At 39.9% G+C, this 24,544-nt stretch overlaps 2 protein-coding genes across 6 annotated transcripts in view; both read right to left on the bottom strand.

The window, feature by feature from the left end:
* mbd3a (methyl-CpG binding domain protein 3a) overlaps nucleotides 1-7,353 on the bottom strand; it is a 68,077-nt gene extending 60,724 nt beyond the window's left edge. The window contains exon 1 of one of the 5 annotated variants that reach the window (XM_067968267.1): nucleotides 6,981-7,353. In XM_067968267.1, the coding sequence (XP_067824368.1) occupies nucleotides 6,981-7,090 (110 nt within the window). In that variant the 5' untranslated portion in view covers nucleotides 7,091-7,353. The remainder of the gene's footprint in view (nucleotides 1-6,980) is intronic. The other 4 variants (XM_067968268.1, XM_067968266.1, XM_067968270.1 and 1 more) reach the window with 4 other exon arrangements.
* A 6,608-nt stretch (nucleotides 7,354-13,961) lies between these two features.
* Nucleotides 13,962-24,364, bottom strand: uqcr11 (ubiquinol-cytochrome c reductase, complex III subunit XI). The gene is made up of 3 exons (XM_067968272.1): nucleotides 24,236-24,364; nucleotides 16,202-16,338; nucleotides 13,962-14,232 (listed from the first exon to the last, which is right to left on the bottom strand). The coding sequence occupies exons 1-2, from the start codon at nucleotides 24,283-24,285 to the stop codon at nucleotides 16,221-16,223; spliced, it is 168 nt and encodes a 55-aa protein (XP_067824373.1). The 5' UTR covers nucleotides 24,286-24,364; the 3' UTR covers nucleotides 13,962-14,232; nucleotides 16,202-16,220.
* Nucleotides 24,365-24,544: the final 180 nt, after the last annotated feature.

Raw genomic sequence — 24,544 nt, forward strand, 5'->3', positions numbered from 1 at the left:
CTCGTACTTCTTGTTGAATGTGAGGTTGGAGGAGGCAGAGGAGAGGGTGTAAGAATATGGTTAGTAGTGGTGAAGAAAAGCCGAGGGTTATCTTTGCATTCCAAGACGATCCTGGAATAGTGAGCAGTTTTGGCAGAGGAGGACTTGATAGTGCTTTATGTGGTCCAGCCAGAATGACAACACCAGTTGTCCACCATAAACGTTCAAGTCTGCGTCCCTTGGACTTAAAGGAGCGGAGATGAGGACCATGCCAGAGGGAACGACCAGAGTGAGAGTAATGGTTTTAATGGGGACAAGGGCATGAAAAGTGGAATGTTGTGGTTTGGCAGCGCTATGGAAAAGGAGTCTGAAGTTTGGCAGAATTGGGGGTGAAATTATGGTAGCACAGTGGGGGAGGTGGGGAGGGCGGAGAAAGAGAAGTTCTTAAAAGAGATCTCCCCAGAGATAATGAATTGTTTTTGGATTGGTTCGTTGAAAGCAATAATTTATTTTCCGACAGCTGACAAACACAACCTCTAAAATATATATAATACCCAAAGTACATAATGTTTTACTACATTAAAAGGTGCTATACAACTGCAAGTTGTTGTTGTGTGTCAATAATTAACTCACAAAATATTCAAAGTTATTTTTTATGCTATTTCTATGCACGTGCCCTGGGAAGAATTAAAAATATCAACTCCAAGCCCAGACTTTTGAGAGACTGTGGTTTCTCACAATCATTCCCCCCCCACCCCTCTGGAGAATACTTTAATGAAGGCATGCAGACACAAAACAATTTTGTAGTTAAGTTTAATCACATTATTGTGAAATGTAATTTTCGGTGACTTGTATTAGAAACTTTGTTTTGAACCCTGAATATTTAAGTTTGTGAAGAAAAATGGCAAATGAAAGGTTTTTCAAAATCAACTTGAGTGGTTTGATTGAGCTTTGATTGAAAATGTACTACTTTAAAAACAGAAACTGAACCAGAGTTTCAATTTATTCCTGTTTTACAAATGTGAAATTTAAGCAAATCAAAGTATGATGCCAGAATGTAATACAGGACATGTGTACAAACACACCACTTCAAATATATAAATTAGAATTTCTAAAAAGGAATGGTTATACTTACCATAAAAGATTATTTTTTTCCCAATTACAATTAAAACAAGGCTGAAGTAAATATGCAACAATTTAACGATTTTTGTCATCATAGATTAACCACATGGAGTGGCACAGTTGGTGTCTGCCGTACAACCACAACCAGGAAAAATGTGCCAATTCTACATTATTGAAAAAAATGGACGAACTGTACAAAATGTATTCTTGTCAGCTGAACATCAATGCCACATTAGGCCAATTTAGCAAATTTTAATAAAGGTATAGCAGGGTTTATATAGGTGGATTTGAGGAGGAAAGATAGGAACACCACTTCCCCACTAGAAATAGAATAATCTGGATTTTACTGGGAAAACAGACAAAAAAAGCTTTATTAGTAAGTATATCACTTTTTTCATTTACTGTACCTACAAGGAAACCTTTGGACTGTGATGTTTGAATGCACCAGTAAGTATTTGCAATGTTGATTGTGGCAGGTCATCTTGCCCTTCAATGTTTAATAAAGGTCACTTGGTAGCATTCAACTCAGAGTCAGAATGTTTAATTTTCAAGCCCCTGTACATAATCTAGGCTAATATTTCAGTGCAAAATTGAGTGAGTGGATTAGCTGTTAAACTGAGGTCCATCTGCCTGTTCAGGTGGATATACCATTGCACTTTTTTTTTTGAGGAGGAAGCTCTCCAGTGCCTGGTCAATGTCCATCCTTCAACTAACACTACCAAAACAGATTAACTGGTCATTCATTTCATTGTTGTTTGTAGGACCTTGCAGTGCACAAATTGGCTGCTGTCTTTACCTACAAAACTGTGTTTGCACTTCAAAAGCAATTAATTGTAAGAAATAAGTCATTACAGTGTGCTTCCATAAGATGATTGTGTAATCAAGTTTTGACAAGAACCATTTTGCAAATGGATCATTCCCACATTGCATCAGATAAGCCTGTTTCTGCAGTAATACAGTACATGTCACATAAGGAATCATTTTGTTGAATTTAATATTAGCAGGCAAGTTCTTGGTATGCAATTATAACCAATTTAACAGCAGAGTCTTGTACATTGGGTAGTATCAAGGCAAAATTTTTGAATGTCAGATTTAGGAAAATTAAATTTATGGTTAAATGTTAGATTTAATCCTGAAAATCCAACATACACAAGTAGTTGAATCATTATTGCATTCAATTATTTCAAAGTTACGTGAAGGGCATTTGTGTAGAAACTGTTCCAAAGATCAGGTTCTGTTTCTTGGAATGTTAGCAGATGGTGCATAATTCCAAGAAAAACTATAAGGAAATACACAAACATGGAAATGCCGTGCAATAATGGGCCAGAAATGGCTCCCGGAATAATGGAGGAGCTCAACAGTGCTCTCAGTTTTTAGTGGTGAATTGAAGGAGCACGTCCCCGCGTTTGCATATGCTCAGTGAAATGCAGAAATCCGGAACTTGCTCCCAGTGGTTCGCCAGCAATATGACAGCTTCGAATTAAAAGGGCCATCCCATGCTGCAATCAGGGAAATCATTCAAAAAGCGCCAACTTGCCTATCTGCCCGGCTAGAAAGTAACTAATTACGCCACCAAACAGGTACGCTTAAAAATAGCAGGTCTAAACTAAGTTTTAACAGCGCCGCCAGTCTTAATGACAGTGAAACAATTAAAAATTGACTTTTAAAAATGTCAAGTCTCATTTTACTCCTTATTTTAATAGTTTTTGGTCATTAAAAATGTTTTTAAATTAAATTTTTTTTATTTACAATGACATACAGAATACTAACTTTAAACGAATGAAGTCTGCTTGAGTAATACAGCCTGAATTTGTCAGCATAACTTCTCTTCCTGACAGATTTTGTGGGCATGTTTCTCCCCTCTCACTTTTCCAGCCGCACAACTCAGGCTGCTCAGAGAGAGACTGGGTCGATAGCACACGTTTTGTTTAAAATTCAAATTCAAGCAATTCGACACCAAAGAGCTGCAGTATTTCCGTTAATTTAATTTGCAGGAGCTGCAGTGAGCATTGCCTCGCCGCTCTGCGCCATTTCTGGCCCATAGTGTGTTGAAGAAAACAGAAACAATTCTTCTCAGATGGATTTGCAGTTGTTTTGACAGTCAGAGGCTCCAATGTGTCGACTGAGCAAACATTCTTACATTGCAATCAATGCAAATGGCAGGCAAGAATCCTGGCTACTGTCACTTTATTACCCATTTCATGAAGTACTTAAAAAAAAATTGGATTTGCCAATTCAAGAGTGACTTGGGTTGCAGATAAATGACTATCCCAACATGTTGTGCCACACATAGCAAATTTAAAGAAATCTCTGTTACAAGTGCAGCTTGTGTCTCAGAAACAAACTTGTTTTGCTCAGTCATCACCAAGTATCAAGCAAGTGATTGCACAGGTTTTGTATTTCCTTGACTTGTGCAACAGATTAAGTAATTACCAGTTTCCTAGAAGAGGTTTCATTGATTTTCACACAAACAGTAATGCAAATCTGTTAACATTTCAGGTTGATGACCTTTCGTCAGACGTTAACTCTGTTTCTTTCTCCATAGGTGCTGAGTATGTCCAGCATTTTCTGTTTTTATTTCAGATTTCCAGCATCTGCAGTATTTTGCTTTTGTAATAATGCAAATCTTGTGCTCTGAAAATGTGGCTATGCTGCCTGAAGCAACAGCAGTAGGCTGTTCTTAGCAACGTTGGGACAAAATGATAACGGTTGCTGCACAATGGTATCTACTCCTATTTAGGGGCACCTAATTGTATGGATTTAACAGACTGCTTCATTTGATCCCAATAACTGAGGTCTATCATTTACTCAGTATTTGAATAATCAATGGCTTCACCAGCAAACATGCAGACAAACTTACAATTATCAAATACCTCTTCACTTAAAAATGCATCATTTCATAGCAACTCTCAGATTGTACCGGCATTGCAACATGTGCAGACTCTGCAGTTACTTTCAACATTTGTGATGCTGAGATGCCTGCGTGATTTGCTTTAGTGGTGCACAAGACTTGTGGAAAGCACAATCATATATTTTCACTTTTCCACCCAGTTTCTGAAAGCTGCGTATTCCTATGAATGGTGCGATACAAAACTGGCTTGATGGACTCAGTTTAATCCCAAGCTTCTTTTATAGGGTGTACATCCACGGCGGAAGCAGAAGATACAATTTCTGAACTTCTCGTAATAAATGGCACTGAAAGCTTCTCAAAGTAATATTCTACCATTTTATATCGCTTCCATGCAGGTGAATCTCCCATTAGGCTAACTGACCCTTTTGAGACTTAAGGCAGGTTTAATACACAATTCTAAATCTTAAATTCAGTTGCTAATTTTCTGTGTGTATATATATATATATGTATCTTTCTTTAAGGAATAAGTTGACAAAGGCACTGCCTTTTGATTTAAGATATAAAGAATTTTATGAGTACAAAAAAAATCTTGTATCACAGCATAGGGCACCCTTGCACAACTTCTTGGAAGGGGGAGGGAAGGGTTTAATAAATCCTGCTGTAATATGGCTGCCGCCCCCCTCCCCTCAGCAGCATGCCACATGAGCTGCAATCAAAACTTTTTTGTCCCAAGAATTTCTCTGAACCTACTGGCAGTCCACTGGGTTAAGCCATCATAACTACTGCGAGATAGAAATTCTCTTTGTAATATATATTCATAATTATTGGATATTTTTGAATTTCTGCACATTGATTTTATAAGTGCATATTTGTACAAAGAGCAGGCCTACATACTTTACAAATAATAGTGGTACCATTTTGGTACATCTGGCCTACCTAACGATAACACTAATTAAGCACGAGATTAGGACTATAATTATATAGTTCAATTTATATGTACAATTAGGTCTGTGATTTTTTTAAATTTGCATTGTGTGGCAGCAAAAAAAGTGACTTTACCTTGGACTTACCACTACTGTAAAAAGAATGCTGCCCCATCTTTTTACGGAAATGGTACACTTAAATTTTCAGTTATTTGTTTCTACTAGGGAACTTTTCCCCCTCAGTTATAATGAGGTAATTTTGAACATACACCCTCAACTGAGCCATTCCCATATAAATCCTTACATTTCTTGTGTAGGTAGAGTGACAGATGTAATTGTAAGTCTACTGCATCCATCCTTCCAAGATACGCTGGATAAGAGTTCTACTGCACTGTAAGCAGAAGTGCAGAGCCACATCACCTTTAGTGAGCAGAGTTATGAGATATTAATTATGGATATTGCCCAGGCTGGATTTAACAATTTAAAAAACATTTAGTTGACTGCAGATTTTGCAATTTAGATTGTACATCAGCAAATGATATTAGGTTTTTTGCCAATGATAAATGACAGCTCACAAATCCTTTAAGTTTCCTTTTAAAAATGAAGTCCCAGTAAAAATTGCTAACTAAATTGCAACTAGTATCTCTCTTCCCTCCTCCCTCAATTTGCTTCCCCATCCTGCCTCTCCTGAAGACAGTGACTTAGGATGACAGACATTTATTTCTAGGACTGGAAAGAACCATTGCAGTGCATCTAGCCTGTCCCAAGTGAGTTATTTTGAAGCATGGTTCCAGCAGCATCATCTTTTGTACGGCAAGATACAACACTTATGCCATGCATTTATGTTTGAAAGATCTTTGCTGTGTTAGCTAGCATAGTGGTAGCGTCAAAGCCAATTAACCTCAGCACTCTGGAGGGGGCAGGAACAGAAAAAGACCAAGATGCCCTTTCCTGGTTGCTATCCAGGTGGATATCATGCAAGGACTTGGCTGTGATACCCCTTCATAGTCAGTCTACTAACATTCACTGTCTATACTCACATCAAGAATGGCCACCTGGACAAAGTACTCCGCCGCCTGTGGACCTGGAAGATCCCAGTCTCAAAGATCTGCTCTACATTATAAACAGGATAGTTTCCAAAGCACCATGACCATCAGAAAATACTACGCAACTTTTTTTTAAAGTTCTGCAGTTTATAGTAAATTTATCTTAAAAGTAGTACTGACAAACATCCACGTGCTAAACTGTCCCATCAACCCAACCAAGTTAAAATTAGACACAAATTTGGAGGGAACAAGAAAAATAGAATTATAAGAACTTTTTGGTGAAAACAGTTTTAATTTTTTTTAAATCATGTTTTTAATGCATTTTTAAGTCCAGATACAGAATGAGCCTGCTGACAGCTACGTGTGTGGCTACTACTGGCATTGCTCCCATTACTGAAATGTACAATATACAGAAGAAAGTTACAACATATTAATCAGTTTTAATTTACATTAGTTCGCATTATACTTCCGGTGCAGATATAAGATGCAATAAACCCCGCACGATACAAACATACTGCTAACATTGCTGTAAGTAATTGCCCAGCAAACAGTATAAAGCAGCTTTCAGAAGCGTCCATGTCAATGTTTCCTTTTAATGGAGGTCTTCGGTGCATTTTGAGTGACAATGCAAAGCCCAATAATAGGATGCGATTGTGGAAAGTTAGCACGATTACACGGTTATTGTGACTGCACCGATCACATGCAAAATATTTATATATAAACCAAGTTTAAAGCATATACGGACCTAAACTGATTTAATTTTGTTCAAATCCAAGTAAATTTAACTCACTCTGGGCTCAGACAGAAGAGCCACAATGAGCCCCAACAATGCACAAAGCTGCTGCTGCCAGCAGCTGCAATCCTTGTACCCCGCATACGGGGGGGGGGGGGGAATAGAGCGGATAAAAGTGCACAAGGCCGAGTGCAAGGAATCACATCCCCGATACTACAGGCTCGGGTTAGGGGGGTTGGGTTGGGCGGCGGCCACCATCCTACCCTGAAGCCACTGTTGGCCCAGGCTGCCTTTTAGGCCTCGGCCTCCCCCCGACCGTCACTCACCTATAATAATACACATCGCTCTTCCCCGCCGACAGGCCTGACTTTCGAGTCACTTCCTCCCTTTTCCAGCCGGAGGGGAGCGCAGAGCACTCGAAACGCTTCCTTTCCATCTCCAGGATTGCTGGATTTATGTGGAGAAACACCTAAGGAGAATCTAATGGGGATTTTTTTCGCTTCCACCCGGCCGCCGGCGGTTAGTTCCTTTTTCTATCCCGCGCCCATCCGACTGCCTCGCGCTTCCCCACCACACGGCTCCGCTCACAATTAACCGCCTCACTCCGCGCAGCACGCCGCCCTCCGCAGACAGAAAATAGTGCCATTGCTGCTGCCCTCACGTGACCTGCCTGACCTAGTAGTCTCAATGAACGTGTAACCACTTGCCGGGTAAAATGATTTCCAAGCCTTCAGCCACTCACACAAAAACATGCGCGGAGAAGAAACAGTGGTTTCCAGGAATGGCGTTTACAATGTGCAAACTGCACAAAGATCGCAATAGTATCTATATTTGCAAAAAATATTAATAAAGCACCAAAAGCCTTGCTTGCCCCCCCCATATCGGATCCCAGGTCTTAACATTCCTTTCGAAGCAATGGATTAATAATGTAAATGAGATCAGTTTAATTTAGAAGACTTATTATTTTAAAGAAAGCAAAGGAAATAGTGTAGAAATTTGCATATTATAATTTCTGATTCAGATAGGTATACCGTACAAACGTGCGCGTGGTAGGGTTGACAACTCTTGGTTGATGTAGGTTTCATCACAGGACCCCCCCCCACCACACATTTTTTTTTAATATAACTGATAAACAAAAGTGTTCAAATAAATTGAGAAAAACACATTTCCTTAATGCCCCAGTGATTTTTCTCCTGGGTTGCTCATAGCAGTGCCCGTGAGATTAATCTTTAAATCCTGGAGACACCAGCACAATCCTGGAGGTTTGGCACCCCAGTGCGTACCAGTCTTTTTTAATTGCTTCCCTTCATCATTCCTGGCTAATCTGTGCCAGTGTGGCCCAGTGAGAACCCACCACTTAGCCCGGCGAACGAACATGGGCAATGCGGAGCTTTTCTTCACAGCAATGCAGCTGAAATGGAGAACTTAGTCTACAGAATTAAGGACATGAACCCACAACGCGTCACTGCTAAGAATACACACTCAAATTCAGTTTTGAACTTTGAATAGGCTTCTGAAGATAGCAACTTAATTAAAAAACCTTGTCTTGGTAACGTTGATTGGTTTCCTTGGAACCATAGCAGAGCAAGCAGTCACCTCAAGTGCCTCATTCAAGAGGCCATTATTTAGTCTTGACAGTGAATGTTGGCGGGCTATGTCGCAGCCAAACCCAATGCGGTTCTCATCAAACATTTATACATTTCAAGCCACTAGGTAGCAAACAGGGGTAGATACCATTCCAGACCTATGGACTCGGAGGTCAATTGTAGTGCTTCTGCTGCCACCCCAGTTGATCAGCTAACTCACAGCAGGCCAGGGATTAAACGTGGAACCTTTTTAGCTTTAAGACTCAGCTACTAGCTGGATAAACTCACTGAACTATTGAGGGAGTCGGATTTGAACTTTTTAAACAGACCGATGGCACTAGGACTCCCATAACACAAAAACAATAGTAAAGAAACATAGGGTAGTATAGAAATAGATAGTGTTGTAGGAGGAAAATTTCATTCATTAATGCAATTTTCTTTCTAATAGAAAAGGTGTGTCTGGAGCTGTTTTAGGAAAAGACCACTAATTTAAGTCTTTTTTAAAAGGAAAATACCACTGATTTGGATATCTCTCTTGTACAGATGTGTAAGGTGGGATCCATATAGACAGTTGATCCTCTTTTACCTAAAAAAGAGATTTTGGTATTAGGAAGGAGAACTTGCAGTATTTAGCTAAAATGAACTTTCAAGAAATAACCTCAAGAATCGATGACAAATGTGCTTAAAACATGACATCATTCTGCAAGAGTAGATCGATTTCACGTTACAATAAAGAAATTAAAACACATTGGGTTAGTCAATATCTTACGCAGTTTCACGGCTTATGTAAGATATGCTGGCAGTGTTTAAATATGAAAAATCTATGCACACTATAGCCTGGTTACTCGTTGAATATTTAACAGTATATTGATCTCCCATCTATAATTTATTTTCCCATGAAATCAACTCAATGCTACCATCTAGTGTCACTGAAATAGAAAAAATATTTCGTGGTAATATTCTTACAGTACAGTTGATGAACCCCAATGATAAATTACCTCCACCTCGTAAGGAACAAAACAGGATTCTTGCTAAGAATTTTAGAAAGCTCCAGGTCTCAACAAAAACGCTAAGTTTCTTCTCAGAGAAAAAGTGAGTTTTTGTACTTTTTTCTCGGAGTAAAACAATTAGCGTCAATATATATATAATGTACAAATAAGCATTTGCCCTCTATATAACATCCAAAACAAAAACAGACTATGATACTAACTTTGAATTTAACAGAACGCTGAATAAAATATGAAGCTCAGCAAAAACAAAAAATTACTAGAAACACTCAACAAGTCAGGCAGTATCTGTGTAGAGAAAAGGCAAGTTAACGTTTTGGCTGTAAACCTTTGAAGAAGGGTTTGCGCGCAAAGCATTAACTCGCCTGTTCTCCGCACAGATGCTGCCCGACCTGCTGTTTCCAGCATTTTCCGATTTTGTTTCAGTATCTGCAGTTTTTTTTTGTCTTTTATTCATGAAGTTTAGCATACCAGTATTTTATTTTAATCCGCTTTCAAAAAGTTTCTCTTCCAAAGGCTTAACGGGTAAAAGCACTGACAAGTGAGGTATGACACTGAGCCATACATTGGGAAATTGCGTTGTCAGTTGAGTGAGAAGAGGTTCAAGGGAGCAGGTAAGCCTCAAAACAAGATGAGCTTGGAAAAAGATGGGGAGAAGCTGCAGAGATGGGTTCAAGGCTAAAGCGGGTGGGAAATTGGTGAGGGGCTGAGGCAAGGAGAGGGTGTGGAACGAGTGGCTGCTCATATAGTCTTAATCTTGGTGACAAAAAAATGCATGAGGTCTTTGCAAGTGGTGTTTTGAGGTGATGGTAGAAAGGCTGGGGGAAGTCAGATGTAAGGTCTTGGATAAAAGCCGCGAGTTATTATGGATTATCATGGATAGTTTGAACGGAGGACAATAAAGCAGGATACCGCTAGGTATGGTCAAACCAGATCTGATTGATATCTAGGCCAGTTGTGGGCCAGGTAAGTTGGAAGATGCAATGTTTTATAAGGCAGCAGTATTATATCATTTAACACAATGTATTATTCTGAAGTGGTTACTGTAACTAGGCATAGTCTGAGATCAGTTATAGGTAAAAGTTTCTTTGCAGATTGTCAGCCATTTGTAAATCCCAAGGTCAGAAAAACTAGTAGGAAATTGATTTTTTTCCTCTATTTTTAAATGCTTGTTACACTCTGAACTGTGATGGGCACACACTAGATGCAAGATTTTTATATAGATTTGACCCTACCACCGTACCAACAAAATGTGGACTGGCTTACAGTCATGTGCATGACTGCGCTTTTCAGTTCTTCCAAAGTTGTTACATTCCACACACTTTACTACAAATCAGCAAGATCCACATTGTTGCTCCTCAAATCGGTATACAGCAGCTTCTACTGCTCTTTCATATTGCATTAACCAAGAACAAACGGTACAAGAGATATTAACATATGGATGAGCATTCATAAAAATGAATAAGCAGATGGTACTTTCCAAAGAGAATTAAGGTGAATTCAAGGAAAAACATTTTACATCCAGGTTTTGCTCTTCCCACCCCCAGTTACTTCCTCAATTTTCATTCACTACATTCATTGGCCAGTTTCAATCTAAATATGGTGGAAAATTGAAGGAAGGCAAAGACATTACTTTCTTGTATTTACACTGAAAAAACTTCACCAATTCCAAGAAAAATAGCAGTGGGCTGAGCTTTGAGAAACATGATATGCCCTTACCTTCTATGGAAACACTTGTACACAAAAGACTTTCCTCAGGTGAAGTTTCTTATCTTTTAACTGCCCACATCAAAATAAATTTTGCAAAAGTGCATTCGAACACTATCACAACAAAGGATTCTGCCACCTTCTCTCTCAATATGTTTAGTGAGCATACAGCAATTTGTAAAATTCTTAGTATGCAACCTGTAATTGTTTTTTTTTAAAACAGGCTATATGATGAGATTATTCTAACAGGTTGGGAGCTGTAGCCTAGTGTGCTTCAGAAGACTTTAGGCAGAATAAGGGCACAGAACAGAGATGATGATGCTGTTAATAAGTAAATTCTTAAACATATATGTGTAGCTGATTTTCTTCCCTCAAATATCTTTTTCATAAACTCAAACAGATGGACTGCAAGTGTTCAGAAAAAAGGCAGAACTATTTGAAAAACAAAAGGAATCATTTTACAAGGTGACTCTAGTTATAGCACACAGCTCGCTTAATGCGCCATGGTATTTGGCTGTATCCTAAGAAACATATGTTGTGAGGCAACTACATATTAGGCATCAGATTTCATGGATCATAATTATTAGTACAATGAGTTTGGGATTTTGTGGAAGTTAGGACCAAATACAATCTTTCAATAAATTCACTGTCTTTCATCAATTTTGCTTTTCACCATTGCTCCATAATTTGTTTTCTTTTTTAAAAATGATTTTGTACATAAAATAAAGGCAGAAACAAAAACAAAGTTCCAATTCTGACTGTACAGGTACATTTTAGGCATTGTACTTTTGAAGCTGGATCACCACTGTCTTCCCATTTTCATCACCAGATGCACTATTTAACTTCTGTCTCGTTAACTTTTTTGAGAATTCCTAACCAATCCTAAAAGGCATTATACTTACTCTTCCTCTTGTATTTGCACTGTACTGATAGCCAAACTCATCACATCATCTTAGTTCAACTCATTCTTCCCAGACCTGGAAAAGAACACTGTACCTCCTTCAGTCGTCCCTTCTTCTTACTTTAAAACTTAAGTTTAGTGTCACTTTATCACTACTGCTTGATTTACCTGGTCTTCTCTCCTACTCTTTTCAACTACAAATCAATAAACAGCATACCCCTATTTGGCAGCTACTGTATTTAAGACCTGCTGAGGCTACACACGGGGATGAAAATTGGTGACTCATAATATGTGCGGGGAAAACCTAACATGACCATTGCCAAAATCCCCTTCTACAAATAAGCATGTTGCATTTCTCTTTTATTGTGCATGCAGAATTTGAAAATCAACATGATCTTTATCATAAGAACTTTTTGTTTTGATCACAGGAAGTGGCTCATTTAATAGCATTAAGTCAGAAGGTTGTGCATTCAACCCCCACTTCAGGACACAAATTTATATTGACAGTTCTTGCAATACTGAGGGAGTGCTGCAGTGTTAGTGGTCCTGCGTCACTATTTAAAAAGCACGGCGTTCTCCTGCTGCTTTGGTTGAAAATTCTTCCCTTAACCAACACCACCCAGAAAATACCAATGGGCCATTCTTTGCTGTTTTGTCCACAAAATGGCTCCCACGTTGCTAACAAGTGACTGCATTTCAAAACAATCATCGTATGTGAAGTGCAGTGGGATGTGTCTGAGGCTGATAAGTTGCTATAAAAATAAAAGTTTTTAAAGAGGATAAAAGGGTTAACATAACAATATGTAAAATTACCATGGTGATATACATCTTGCAGCCAACAGGTTTCAGTGATCAGCTGTCTGCCCTCTACTGGTAATGCTCTTGAGTTAGCTGCTAGGAGGCATGCAACAGCAACTTAAATTTCATTATGAGCTTGCACGTTACCCCCCACAAGAAAAGCTCCAATGAACTATACTATGATACCGTTCAAACTGTAGAACATTTTACCCCATTCACAAAATACACGTTAGTAATATCTGCGGGAAATGCCAGAGAAATAGTGCAAACGGCTATTCCTCCCAGGTTTCTGCTGATCTTCCACCAAAGTTATGGCTGGTGATTGTGGCACCCCTGTGGAAATTCTACCCCCCTAAATTCCAACTTGGATCGGGTATGGATTCAAATACACAGTAAAATCTGTAGGATTAACCTGATAAATTATACAATATAGTCACTTACTCTTTTTTATTCAGTTCTGGTGTCTCAGCTCTTTTTACACCAGTGTCTCTCTCCACCCCACCCCCACATACCAAGTCTTCCAGTCGGCAAAGATCTGACCTTATGATATACGTATCGGGTCCATATTTGTCCTACTGTGGGTAAGGACCAGCATACTTTCCAGATCAGGAGGCTAACACTAGCACCCAATAAAGCTGAAAAGCTTAGTCCTGGCTAGATCCAAAATGGCAGATCTCCAGCAGGTTGCTTCCTCACTGGGAAAGTGGTGGTGGGCTAGGACAAATTGCTCCTCTCAAAGACAACGTCTACATTTTTTTTTCCTGGGATGAGGTCAGTTAGTGAAGAAATGCAGATTATTCCAAGTATCTGATCGGTAATCACCAGTACCATGCAGGTTTGCATTTGCTACAAGTTTGCATTAAACTTTATTAGCAATCTGTCTCGAGTTTGCACTTTTGTCTTCCTGAAAATTGTGTACAATTGTACACTGAATGTTAGTTGATGATGAAAGGTTTTGAGCAGCTTGTGCACCTGCCTTTTTTGCTGCTAGGCATCAAAAAATCTGGACAATGAAAAAAGGATACAAATTACAGAGAGGTAAAACTGACCCAAAAAAATACTCCTAAGTTATGGAAAAAGTTTTGAAGAAGAACAATGGTCCTGCATGAAATTTGTTTGGATAATCTCAGAGGCATCAACAAAAAAAAAGGCCTATATTTGGTACCAACTGATAACATGATCTGCACCATAACGAATGGTTTAATGCTATTGCTGGGATACAGCGCCAATTAATTCCATGCGTTCACTACACTCTGATCCTATTCTAGCGCACAGATTGTAAGACACTAAATTTATAAACTCTCAACATTTATCAAGATTACAGGTTTTCATTTTTTATTTTAGAAGCTGAAGGATGTATTTTGAGGCAAGACCCCAAAAATCTGAGGAGTCAGGACACAAATTGTTCAAGTGGATACAATCTATTTGTTTCACATTAACACAGCCATCCTCAAAAGCTGCTAAAACTGATTCCTGCTCCAGCTTTAAAGTTCAATAACAGAAATGTTCAGTTCAGAAAAGTCTTGATTGTCCCAATCTCTGAAGCCATTGGTCACTTGTATGGATTGTTCATCTACATCTGCAACACAGAAAACAAAACAAATAAGCCATCAAATACATTAATACTTAACAGTGCTAGCTCTAGCCAAGACAGCTAAACACTGATGAAATTTCTATTTGGCAAATGTTTTCCTTGATTTTTTGGCTACAGGAATTGCTTGTGCAGAGAAACCACTGAAATGGAATAGCCTGCTGCCTATTGAGCAGTCTTATGGACTCAAAGTGGCATTCCATGGGTTTGATTCACAACCCAATGTGTGGGATAAAAAAAAAATTGGGCAGGGGGAAACTGAACAGAGAGCAAAATAGGAGAGATGCGTATTTGGACAATGCAAAATGGCAGTGATTAGACTGGATCCTGAAGCACGACACGGAAAATGAAGCAGTCTGGATAGACTGACTGGCTATTTCCTGCATGTATAATCTCTACTTTGTCACATACCTTACATCAGATGGGCCAGGAAGAACTACTTGGTCAAGTCAAATAGGACTATCTGGATTGACCATTCTAATTTGAGGTCAGCATTCTAACAATTTAAAAATTCTAACCAAGTGAACAGAGTAAGCATATGAAAAGACCAAGCACGGAGTATTAGTTGATTAATATTGAAATATACCACAATTTTAAATAGATTCTCTGTAAAATACTACTTAAACTTACTTCTATCTTCTTAAAGTTTGTCCATTACCTCCAGCCTCACTGGCACACTGGCTCATGGTCCACCGTCTCAAATTTTAAATTACTTTCCTCATCTTTAATCCCGCCATGGGCTTGCTCTTCTGTGTCCACCTACAACCTATCCCCCAAACTCTTTGTTGCTATGAGTCAACCATTGCCCTTCCCTTCACCCCACCGTTGGCAGCCATGCCTTCAGTCACCTAATTCTACTCTCTAGAATTCACTTCCTAAACCCTTCTACCTCTTCTTTAAGGGCATCTTTCAAGATGACCTCTTTAAACAAGTCTTTGGTCACATCTCCCAAAACTTACTTTCTTTGGTTCAATGTCTGTTTTTCCTAATGCTCTTGAAGAACTTTGGGATATTTCCTACTCTAAAGATGCTACATAAATGCAAGTTGTCGTTTATCCCCCATTATGGATTTTTTTAAAAACACCCTCCAACACCTTGCTCAAGTAGTTATTATTCTTATGTGAGCCTAAACTTAATTATTGAAAACCCACGGTGTAGGACCAAGGCCCATAGCGCAGAAAGAAAAAAAAGAGACCAGGCACATCAGGAAGTAGTGATTAACGGTACTAAGTTCTTTTAAAAGCATGGAAATTGTAGAAGGGCTGAGCAAGATAAGAATTTCCAGTTTTCAGCTCCTGAAATGGAGGGAGAAGGCAAAGTGCATCGGATTATGAATTTGGAGCTATCTAAAACTCAACTGCAGCGGGAATGGGAAAAAGAATCTTCTGGGGAATCAGACAATATGCCACTTTTATCAGTTTTCTTTAGGATGAAGGGAGGAAGCAACCTTCCAGCAGTGCCACAAAATCATCCATGAGGGCACAAATATTTGTGTAAGTAAAATAAGTCAATAATAACTATTGCCGTAATTATTAGAAACAAGCCACTTAACCCATGAAAATGATTTTTTCTGGCACTCCACATCAGCAGCAAACAGTGACACCCACTGTAGATTCATAGCAGAAACAAATTCTCCACATTGGATTTAAGCCCACATGAAATGAGATCACAAAGAGAATTCCTAGCTTCTAAAAACTAAATGCCCGCTATTGTAGCGAGAACATTATTGCCACATAAGCTGAAGTTTCCAAAGCATCTTGAACAACCAAAGACAGTCAAAAAGCACACTGGTCATTAATAACAGCATCACTTCATTAACCCTCTCTTTGCATAGACCAATATCCTTATTTTAATCTGAATAAATACATTAATAAAGAAGCATTTTTACTCAACTTATACAGTATGAGTTTATAACTAATTACAACAAAGTTTAGGAAAAAATGAAACTGCGGTTTACCATTAAAACATTGAGCATTTCATTCAGTCTTGAATTTTCCTCTAACGTATGGGATACGGTCAACTATTACTCTCCAGTCTGTAGCGTATACTAGTACCACACCACCAAAAGCGCCCCATGTTGTCACTGTTGGAATCCTACAAAAATAAATTATATATAATGCAGAAATCTCACATTAAATTCTGAAGCAAGTTTAATACAATGTCATATGTCCCATGCCCTTAATTCTTGCTCAATTAGAAAATCAGCAGGCCACATTCCCCACGCCTTTTGGGCACAGTTTCACTGTAAAATTAAATCTTCAGTTATGTTTTTTTTCCCATATTCCCCATCATTTCTACACATCTGCACAGGTAGCTCAAAAATAATTGTAATTTCCCTCATACCAATACATTATTTTTAAGAAAGGAATCTGCATTTCCTTATTAAATCTAATTAACTTCACATACATTGAATTACTTGCTCTAAAATGAAATACACTGTCTTGTGGACAAACAGGGCTCCCATTTGTACACTAAGATCTGGCAAACAAGTACGATGACACCCCCCCCCCCATCTCTCTAACCCGCCAGTCCTTCATCTCCCCAGTCTCTCACCTCTCTCACGTACTAAAGTTTATAAAACACAAAACAAAGCCTATAGCAGGTGTGTTATCAGAAGTCATTTTTTAAAAAAACACCCCGTGTGAATTTTACCTCAGTAAACCGTTTGAAATTTGTTCTCTAATTTTGTATCGAATAATATTAAAAACTTTTCAGCAGAAATTGTTATAAGCTAAAGAAAAAAATTCTACAGTACAGCTGACTGGACTGTACTAATGAATTCTGGGAAATTAATACTACACAATCCAAATTCAGCTTAAAGCATTGTAGCTCGAGGCAAAAATATCAAGGCTTGGCTTTTGGGAGAGGCTGAGGCCTTTAAGTAAAACATGTAATTAAAGTATTAATTATACTTCCAATTAGCTTTCCAATTATAAATACACAGGATTTTATAATGTCAAGTGGTACAGAAGGGAAGTTTACACGTACTTAAGATTTTTAATATACTATAGCAACATGGAACAAAATGTTGAAGTGTCTGTTTCTCAACGCTCCCCCTCGATTTATATTCTCTTTATGACTCTCCAAAACACATTTTTGAAGGATTTTCTTGTAGGCCAAGAAAAATCAGTTGAAACTGCTTCATGGTATCACTTTGTTATTGTGATGTCATTCCTTGTAACGCTCACATAGTTGCCAGGGATCAATAAGCAGCAATTAGCACAGGGGAATGAGAGATGAGACTTTTCAGTCAATCACATCACCCAAAGCCAATGCACAGGGCTATCAGTGCCAATGATCCATTACTATTTAAAAAAAACACTAAGTCCCTGCCCCACCTCATTTATATTTTCAGTCACTGGTCTAGAGTTGCATCAAACACTTACAAAACAATCAGGCTCATCATATATTTAGCAATAGCTAGTGAGATAGTTAGAAAGCAACACATTAGAAATCTTGGTTAATGAAACTGGTAGAAATTTTCAATTAGAAATATCAGGTGATCACTATTAGCTAATGAGATTGTTCAATATGAATACACCAGATTATTTTACATACATGTCTTACATACAGCACATCACATTAAATCACTAAAGTGGCAACACGAAAATTGATTTGTAGCAGAAAAAAAGTCACATTTTCCCCATTGGTTCAAAGGAACTTAGCCATACAGGTTTTCTGAAATATAAACCAGTAAACATACCAAAGCAACCACTTGAAAAGCTAGAATTTCAATAAGGAACAGGAAGCCCCTCGAGCCTGTTCCGCCATTCAATGACTTCATGGCTGATCTGTAGCTTAACCCCAATCACCCGCCATGGCTCCATATCCCTAATACCCTTGCCTAGCAATATCTATCGATCTCAGATTTAAAATTATTAATTGAGCTAGCATCTACTGCTTTTTGTGGGAGAGTGTTCCACACTTCTACCACCCTTCGTGTGAAGAAGTGTTTCCTAACTTCTCTCCTGAATGGCCTGGCTCTGATTTTAAGATTATGTCCCTTGTCCTAGACTCCCCCACCAGTGGAAAAAGTTTCTATCTACCCGATCAATTCTTTTCAAAATCCTAAAAACCTCAATCAAATCACCTCTTAATCTTCTATATTCCAGGGAATTTAAGCCTAGTTTATGTAATCTTTCCTCATAATCTAACCCATAGAGCTTTGGGAACATGCTGGTGAATCTGCGCTGCACTCCTTCCAAGGCCAAAATATCCTTTCAAGGGTGCTGTGCCCAGAACTGTACACAGTATGCCAGATGTGGTCTACCCATGGCTTTGTATAGCTGTAGCAAAACTTCCTCCTCTTTATATTCTAGCCCTCTAGTTATAAAGGCTAACATTCCATTAGCCTTCATGATTATTTTTTGTACCTGACCACTACATTTTAGCGATCGGTGTACATGGACCCCTAAATCTCTCTGGACCTCCACTGTTACGAGCTTTTCACCATTTAAAAAAATACTCTGATCAATCCTTTTTTGGTCCAAAATGGATGACCTCATAAGGACGGTGAATTTATTTTTTCCAATGGTTCCTGCTGCCTTTATTATTTCTAACCCAGCTAAATATATGTACAATAATATTTATAAGATAACAAAAAAACACATAATTCTCCCTAAAGCCATTAAAAGTTACCCATACAACTGCTTGCATGCTATTCCAAATTCCTAAAATACCATTTCTTCCCACAAGTGTGCCCTCCTGTGTGGCAAGGTGGGCCTTGGAATTTGGGAATTTCCAGCACCTGTGGATAAATTCCATATACAGGATGGAGAATTGTCATGGGAGTTTTAGATTTCATCCTACTACTGTGGAAATCCAAAACTAAGAGTTCACCATAGCAACCAGTGTGACATGACCACCAGATTGAAAAAAAATCTTTAACAGAGCCAGGATATAGCTTCTGTTAATAAATTGTGTGAAAGTGATTCATAATGGGAGCTGTGGTTTTTAGTTGACTTTTGTAGAACGACATTACCAAGGATTCCGATGCTGCCATAGCACTGAAACAGCCCTAATCAAAGTCACAAATGACATCCTATGTGACTGTGATCGTGGTGCAATATCCTTCCTCATCCGTCTCAACTTGTCTGCAGCCTTTGACATGGTTGACCACACCATCCTCCTCCAATGCCTCTCCTCCTTTGGCCAGCTGACTGGGACTGCCCTCGCCTGGATCCGCTTTTACCTATCCAGTTGTATGCAGAGAATCTCCTGCAATGGCTTCTCTTTCCGTTCCTCTGGAGTCCCCCAAGGATCTATCCTTGACCCCCTCCTATTTCTCATCTACATGCTGCCCCTTGGCGACATCATCCGAAAACACATTGGGTTCCAAATGTACGCTAACGACATCGAGTTCTACCTCACCACCACCTCTCGATTCCTCCACTGCCTCTGTTTTGTCAGTCCTGGGTGAGCCAAAATTTCCTCTAATTAAACATTGGGAAGACCAAAGCCATTGTCTTTGGTCCCCACCACAAACTCCACTGCCACTGGTTCCATCCCTCTCCCTGGCTACTATCTCAAGCTGAACCAGAATGTTCGCAAAGTGGCATCCTATTTGATCCTGAGCTCCTCTCCATCACCAAGGTCGCCTACTTCCATCTCTGTAACAACACCCGTCTCCACCCCACCTCAGTCCATCCGCTGCTGGAACCCTCACCATTATTTTATTACTTCCAGACTCGACTATTCCAATACTCTTCTGGCTGGCTTCCCATCTTCCCTAAACTTAAGCTCACCCATTCTTCTGCACGTATCCTAACTTGCAGCAAGTCTCGCTCACCCATCACCACTGTGCTCGGTGACATACATTAGTTCCCAGTCCACCAACACCTTGATATAAAAATTCTCATCCTAGTATTTAAATCCCTCCATGGCCTTGCCCCTCTCAATCTCTGTAACCTCCTCCAGCCCTACGAAAGTTCTCCATTCCTCCAATTCTGGCTCTTGTGCATTCTCCACTTGCTTTGCGCCATCATTGGTGGCTGTGTCTTCAGCCGTCTAGGCCCTAAACTCGAATACCCTTCCTAAAACTATTCTCCTTTAACACCCTCTTTAAAATCTACCTCTGACCATGCTTTTGGCCACCTGTCCTAATGTCTCCTTCTTTGGCTCGGTGTCAATTTTTGTTTGTTTATGCTCCCATGAAATGCCTTGGGATGCTTTACTAAAGGTGCTATATAAATGCAAATTGTTGTTGTTGTAACGTCAGTGAGTCGTCACAGTGCATCTGTGGACCCACATGCTGCAACCAGTGCACTGCTGATGGAGTGGGTGCATATCAAGTCCAGTAGCAGGGCCACCAATCAGGTAAACTACTCTGTCAGCAGTAGTATAAGCTTCTTGAGTGTTGTTGTGGCTGCACCATCCAGGCGAGTGGCATTCCATGACACTTTGGATTTCAGCTTTGTAGATGTTGGAGAGGTATTGAGGGATTAAGAGGTGAGCCACTCATCACAAAATAGTCACTCTCCGTCCTGCTCTGCTCATGTAGCTTTGTTGCTAATGCCTGGTCCAGTTAAGCTTCTGGCCCCACATCGCCGAGTCATCCCCAAGATCACGATGGTGGGTGACTCGGCGATGTGGGGCCTTTGAAGGTCAAGGGGAAAATGCTGTGCTTTCTTCTTGGTCATTACCTGGCACTAATGTTACCTGCCACAGTCAGCCTAATTCTGGCCATTATCCAGGTCTATTGTATGATGTGGAGATGCCGGTGATGGACTGGGGTGGACAAATGTAAGCAGTCTGACAACACCAGGTTATAGTCCAACAGTTTTATTTGAAATCACAAGCTTTCGGACTCTTCCTCCTTTGTCAGGTGAGTATAGGCTGACAAAAAATATTTGAAGGTTTGGTGTGGGGGGGGGGGGGGGTGCAGGGGAAGGAGGATGAATAAACATAGTGCCTACAGCTTAAGCAAATACTGTTAATCCACCAGAGGTTTGGTGGGGGGGGGGGGGGGGGGGGGGAAATTATATTTCTACAACGTAAATAACTGAGAATAAGAGGTTCTGGAGAAGGAAGAACAAAGTTACTTTGCATCTTAAATCTTGCCAGTCAGGTGATATATTGCTTCAATAAATTGGCTACTACATGGCAACAGGCAAGCCACTGTAGCATTTAGGTCTTCGCAGGACCAAGGTAAGCATTAGAAACGACCCTCCAGTTGTCAGACTATCCATGAGCAATATATACACAAAATTGTTTAAGCTATCAGAGAACAAAGTCAGACATGTTCAAGATAAGCAACAGAAGTAAATCTGCACCAGTTAAACAAAACAACTAATGTAGCAACTCAACTTCTGAATGACTGGATATGAAGCCTAAACATTATCTTCTATTTGCAGTACCATTCTGAGCTAGCACAATATCCAACCTGACATAAGAAAAGCCACTTCCAATCTGCTGTGTGATTTGCTCCTCCATATGTATTTTATGCCTATTAAGTACAGCTGTGCAATATACACAGACTGACAATGGCATTTACTGAGAACGCAGCTGCAACACATAGAAACAAGTTGCATACAATTCTTTGAATCAAATCAGGGATAAGCAGCAGACATGTTATCAAAATTGTCATGATGCCAGAAAACGGTTTAAAATTAACTTTTAGATATTGTATGGTTGTTTTAACTGGTGGAATAAGCTGCCACCTAGTGCAGTAAATGTTCTAAGATTTTCATAAAGGAAATGGAACTTCTTTTTGTACGGTGTAAATAACTTGCATTTATATAGCACCTTTAATGTAGAAAAGCATCCCAAGGCACTGCACAGATGCGTAATAAAAAAAAAGAGCCAAAGAAGGCATATTAGAAGGGTGACAAAAGCTTATTTGAAATGGTAGGATTCAAGAAGTATCTTAAAGGAAGAGAGAGAGGTGAAGAGGTAGATGAGTTTAAGGGGGGAATTCCAGAGTGTGGGGCTTACGCGGCTGAAGAGGTGGTCGCGAATGACAGAGTTGGGGGGGGGGGGGGGGGGGGGAGAAAAGAGATGGAGAAGGGAAAGGGATGCACGAGATGCCAGAGGAATGGACAGTTTGGTGGGGGGGGGGGGGGGGGGGGAGTTCGCAGAAGGTTATAGATATAGTGAGGTGTGAGGCCATTAAGGGATTTAAACACAAGAATGAGAATTTTTAATTTGTGGTGCTGGGAGAACCAGGAAGTCAGTGAAGACAGCAGCGATGGGTGAGCAGAATGTGGTGCAGGATAGGATACGGGCAACAGAGGTTTGGTTGAGTTGAAGTTTACTGAGGGCACTTGATGGGAGGCTGGCCAGGACAACAAGTCCTGAGGTGACGAAAGCACAGATGAGGGTTTCAGCAGCAGATGGGCTGAGGTTGGAGCAGAGGCAGGCAATAATAGAGGTGGAAGCAATCAGTCTTTGTGAAGGAGAGGCTACTCCTAAATAGCCTTGCTCTAATTTTAGATTGTGCCCCCTTGTTCTAGATTCTCCCACCAGATCTACTCTATTGAATACTTTTATCATTTTAAACACCTCTATTAGATCACCCCTCAACCGTTAAAACTCAAGGGAATACAAGCCATGTTTATGCAATCCGTTCTCATAATTTAACTCTTGAAGCCCCAGTAGTATTTTGGTGAATCTGCACTGTACCCCCTCCAAGGCCAATATATCGTTTTTGAGGTGTGATGCCCAGAACTGAATAAGGTACTCCTGGTGGGGTCTGACCAAGTTTCGACACAAATTCCCTTTGAATTCCAGTCCCTCAAGATAATGGCCAACATTCCATTAGCCTTTTAAATTACTTTATGTACCTGCCCACTAGCTGCAAGTAATTTGCGTACATGAACACCTAAATCTCTTTGCTCCTCCACAGTTTCGAGTTTCTCATCATTTAAGAAAATAATGGGCCAGCTTCCTGTTACAAATCTCCCTTTAGTGGCACAATCGATGTCAGGCAGCATTTTACAGATTAAAAAAACCTTAGTTATCATCTCCAACTTCCACATAACCTGGCTTTGCACCACTATTCATCTGAACTATGGACAAGAGTTTACAAGCTCTGAGGACAGTACCAGGTCAGCATCTGGAGAAAAAAAAAGAGTTGCAGTATTTACTAATCTAGAAGTCTGGCCAACTAAAAAGAATCTCAGTGCATACAGATTTGAACTGCAGGCGCTTGTGAGCTATATCAAGAAATTCAATTTGTGTTATACATTGATCACAAAGGTTATTAGATTATAACCTGCAACTTAAATATAGGCCAGGGCACAGTACTGCAAATAGATGCCCTTACATAGGTTTGTAAGTCCTCCCACAGTTTATCATGTTCCCCACATTGTGTGCTATTCCCAGATGGAAAGGGGGCAGGAATTAATCAATGCAGCTTCATAACCAGTTACCGAGGAAGTAACTTTCCTCCACTGCCAGCCTCAGAGCTGAACAAGGATTGCAAATTGTTAAGGGCATATACTTTCATTACTGCCATCATCAAAAATGCTTTGCCCAATCCATAGTATTTGCCTCTGAATCTAAGGGCATTCCCTCAAGGTCAACTTGAATCAGAGGCAGGACTGATTGGCCAAATCATCGTGATAAAAACAGCCAATATCTAAGATAATTATGGAAGCAAAATGACATTTTAGGATATCCAATTGAGGAATAATGAACCACTCAACTATATAGGTAGAAAACTGAACTTTTTTTTAAAGCAAGATGTGGGACCAGGGCCGCACTAAAGGTTGACTTTAAAAAGAGACAAGGCAAATCAGGAAACAATGATCAACGTGTTTGAAAGCTGGACGAATGTAGGAGAAAGGGTGAGGGAGACTGCCAAGCTTAAACCAACCCCAGGACATCCTCCAAAGCGCAGGCCGAAGCCGTTTGTCCCTGCAAGTAAATGCAGCCGCAAAAGGGCCCCGTTCTTGACCAGGGCTCGGGGGCCAGGGCGCTTTAACATTCCCCTCCTTCAAACAAAATCAAACCCCGCAACTTTAATTAAAGCCGCCAGCGCGCCCGCCCTTACCAGGCTTTTATCAGCTGGACGTATTTCGGCCCGATAATTTTCTCCAACATCTCAGCGACGATTCACCCTCACACACTGACCGCTGCACAACACCACCGTCAAAATGGAGGCACCAAGGCCCCCACACCAGAGGCACACCGAGTGTGCGCCTGACAAAATAAGACGCCAGCTCGTCACAGAAATACAAGTTTTCACATTTATATTCCTGTCAGTTTTTTTTTAAAAAATAATTAAATCTTTCAAGTATAAAAGTAAAATACAATCCACTATACCAAATAGTTTGGCACGTACTTGCCATTCTCAGGGTCA

This window comes from Heptranchias perlo, chromosome 29 (assembly GCF_035084215.1).
Source record: "Heptranchias perlo isolate sHepPer1 chromosome 29, sHepPer1.hap1, whole genome shotgun sequence".
NCBI classification, from domain to species: domain Eukaryota; kingdom Metazoa; phylum Chordata; class Chondrichthyes; order Hexanchiformes; family Hexanchidae; genus Heptranchias; species Heptranchias perlo.

Excerpts from the sequence above, each read along its gene's own strand:
- uqcr11 (XM_067968272.1), bottom strand. The coding sequence starts at position 24,285 with ATGTTGGAGAAAATTATCGGGCCGAAATACGTCCAGCTGATAAAAGCC. Across the intron at positions 16,339-24,235 it reads GTCCAGCTGATAAAAGCCTG|GATTCCAACAGTGACAACAT; the intron begins GTAAGGGCGGGC and ends TTATTTTTGTAG.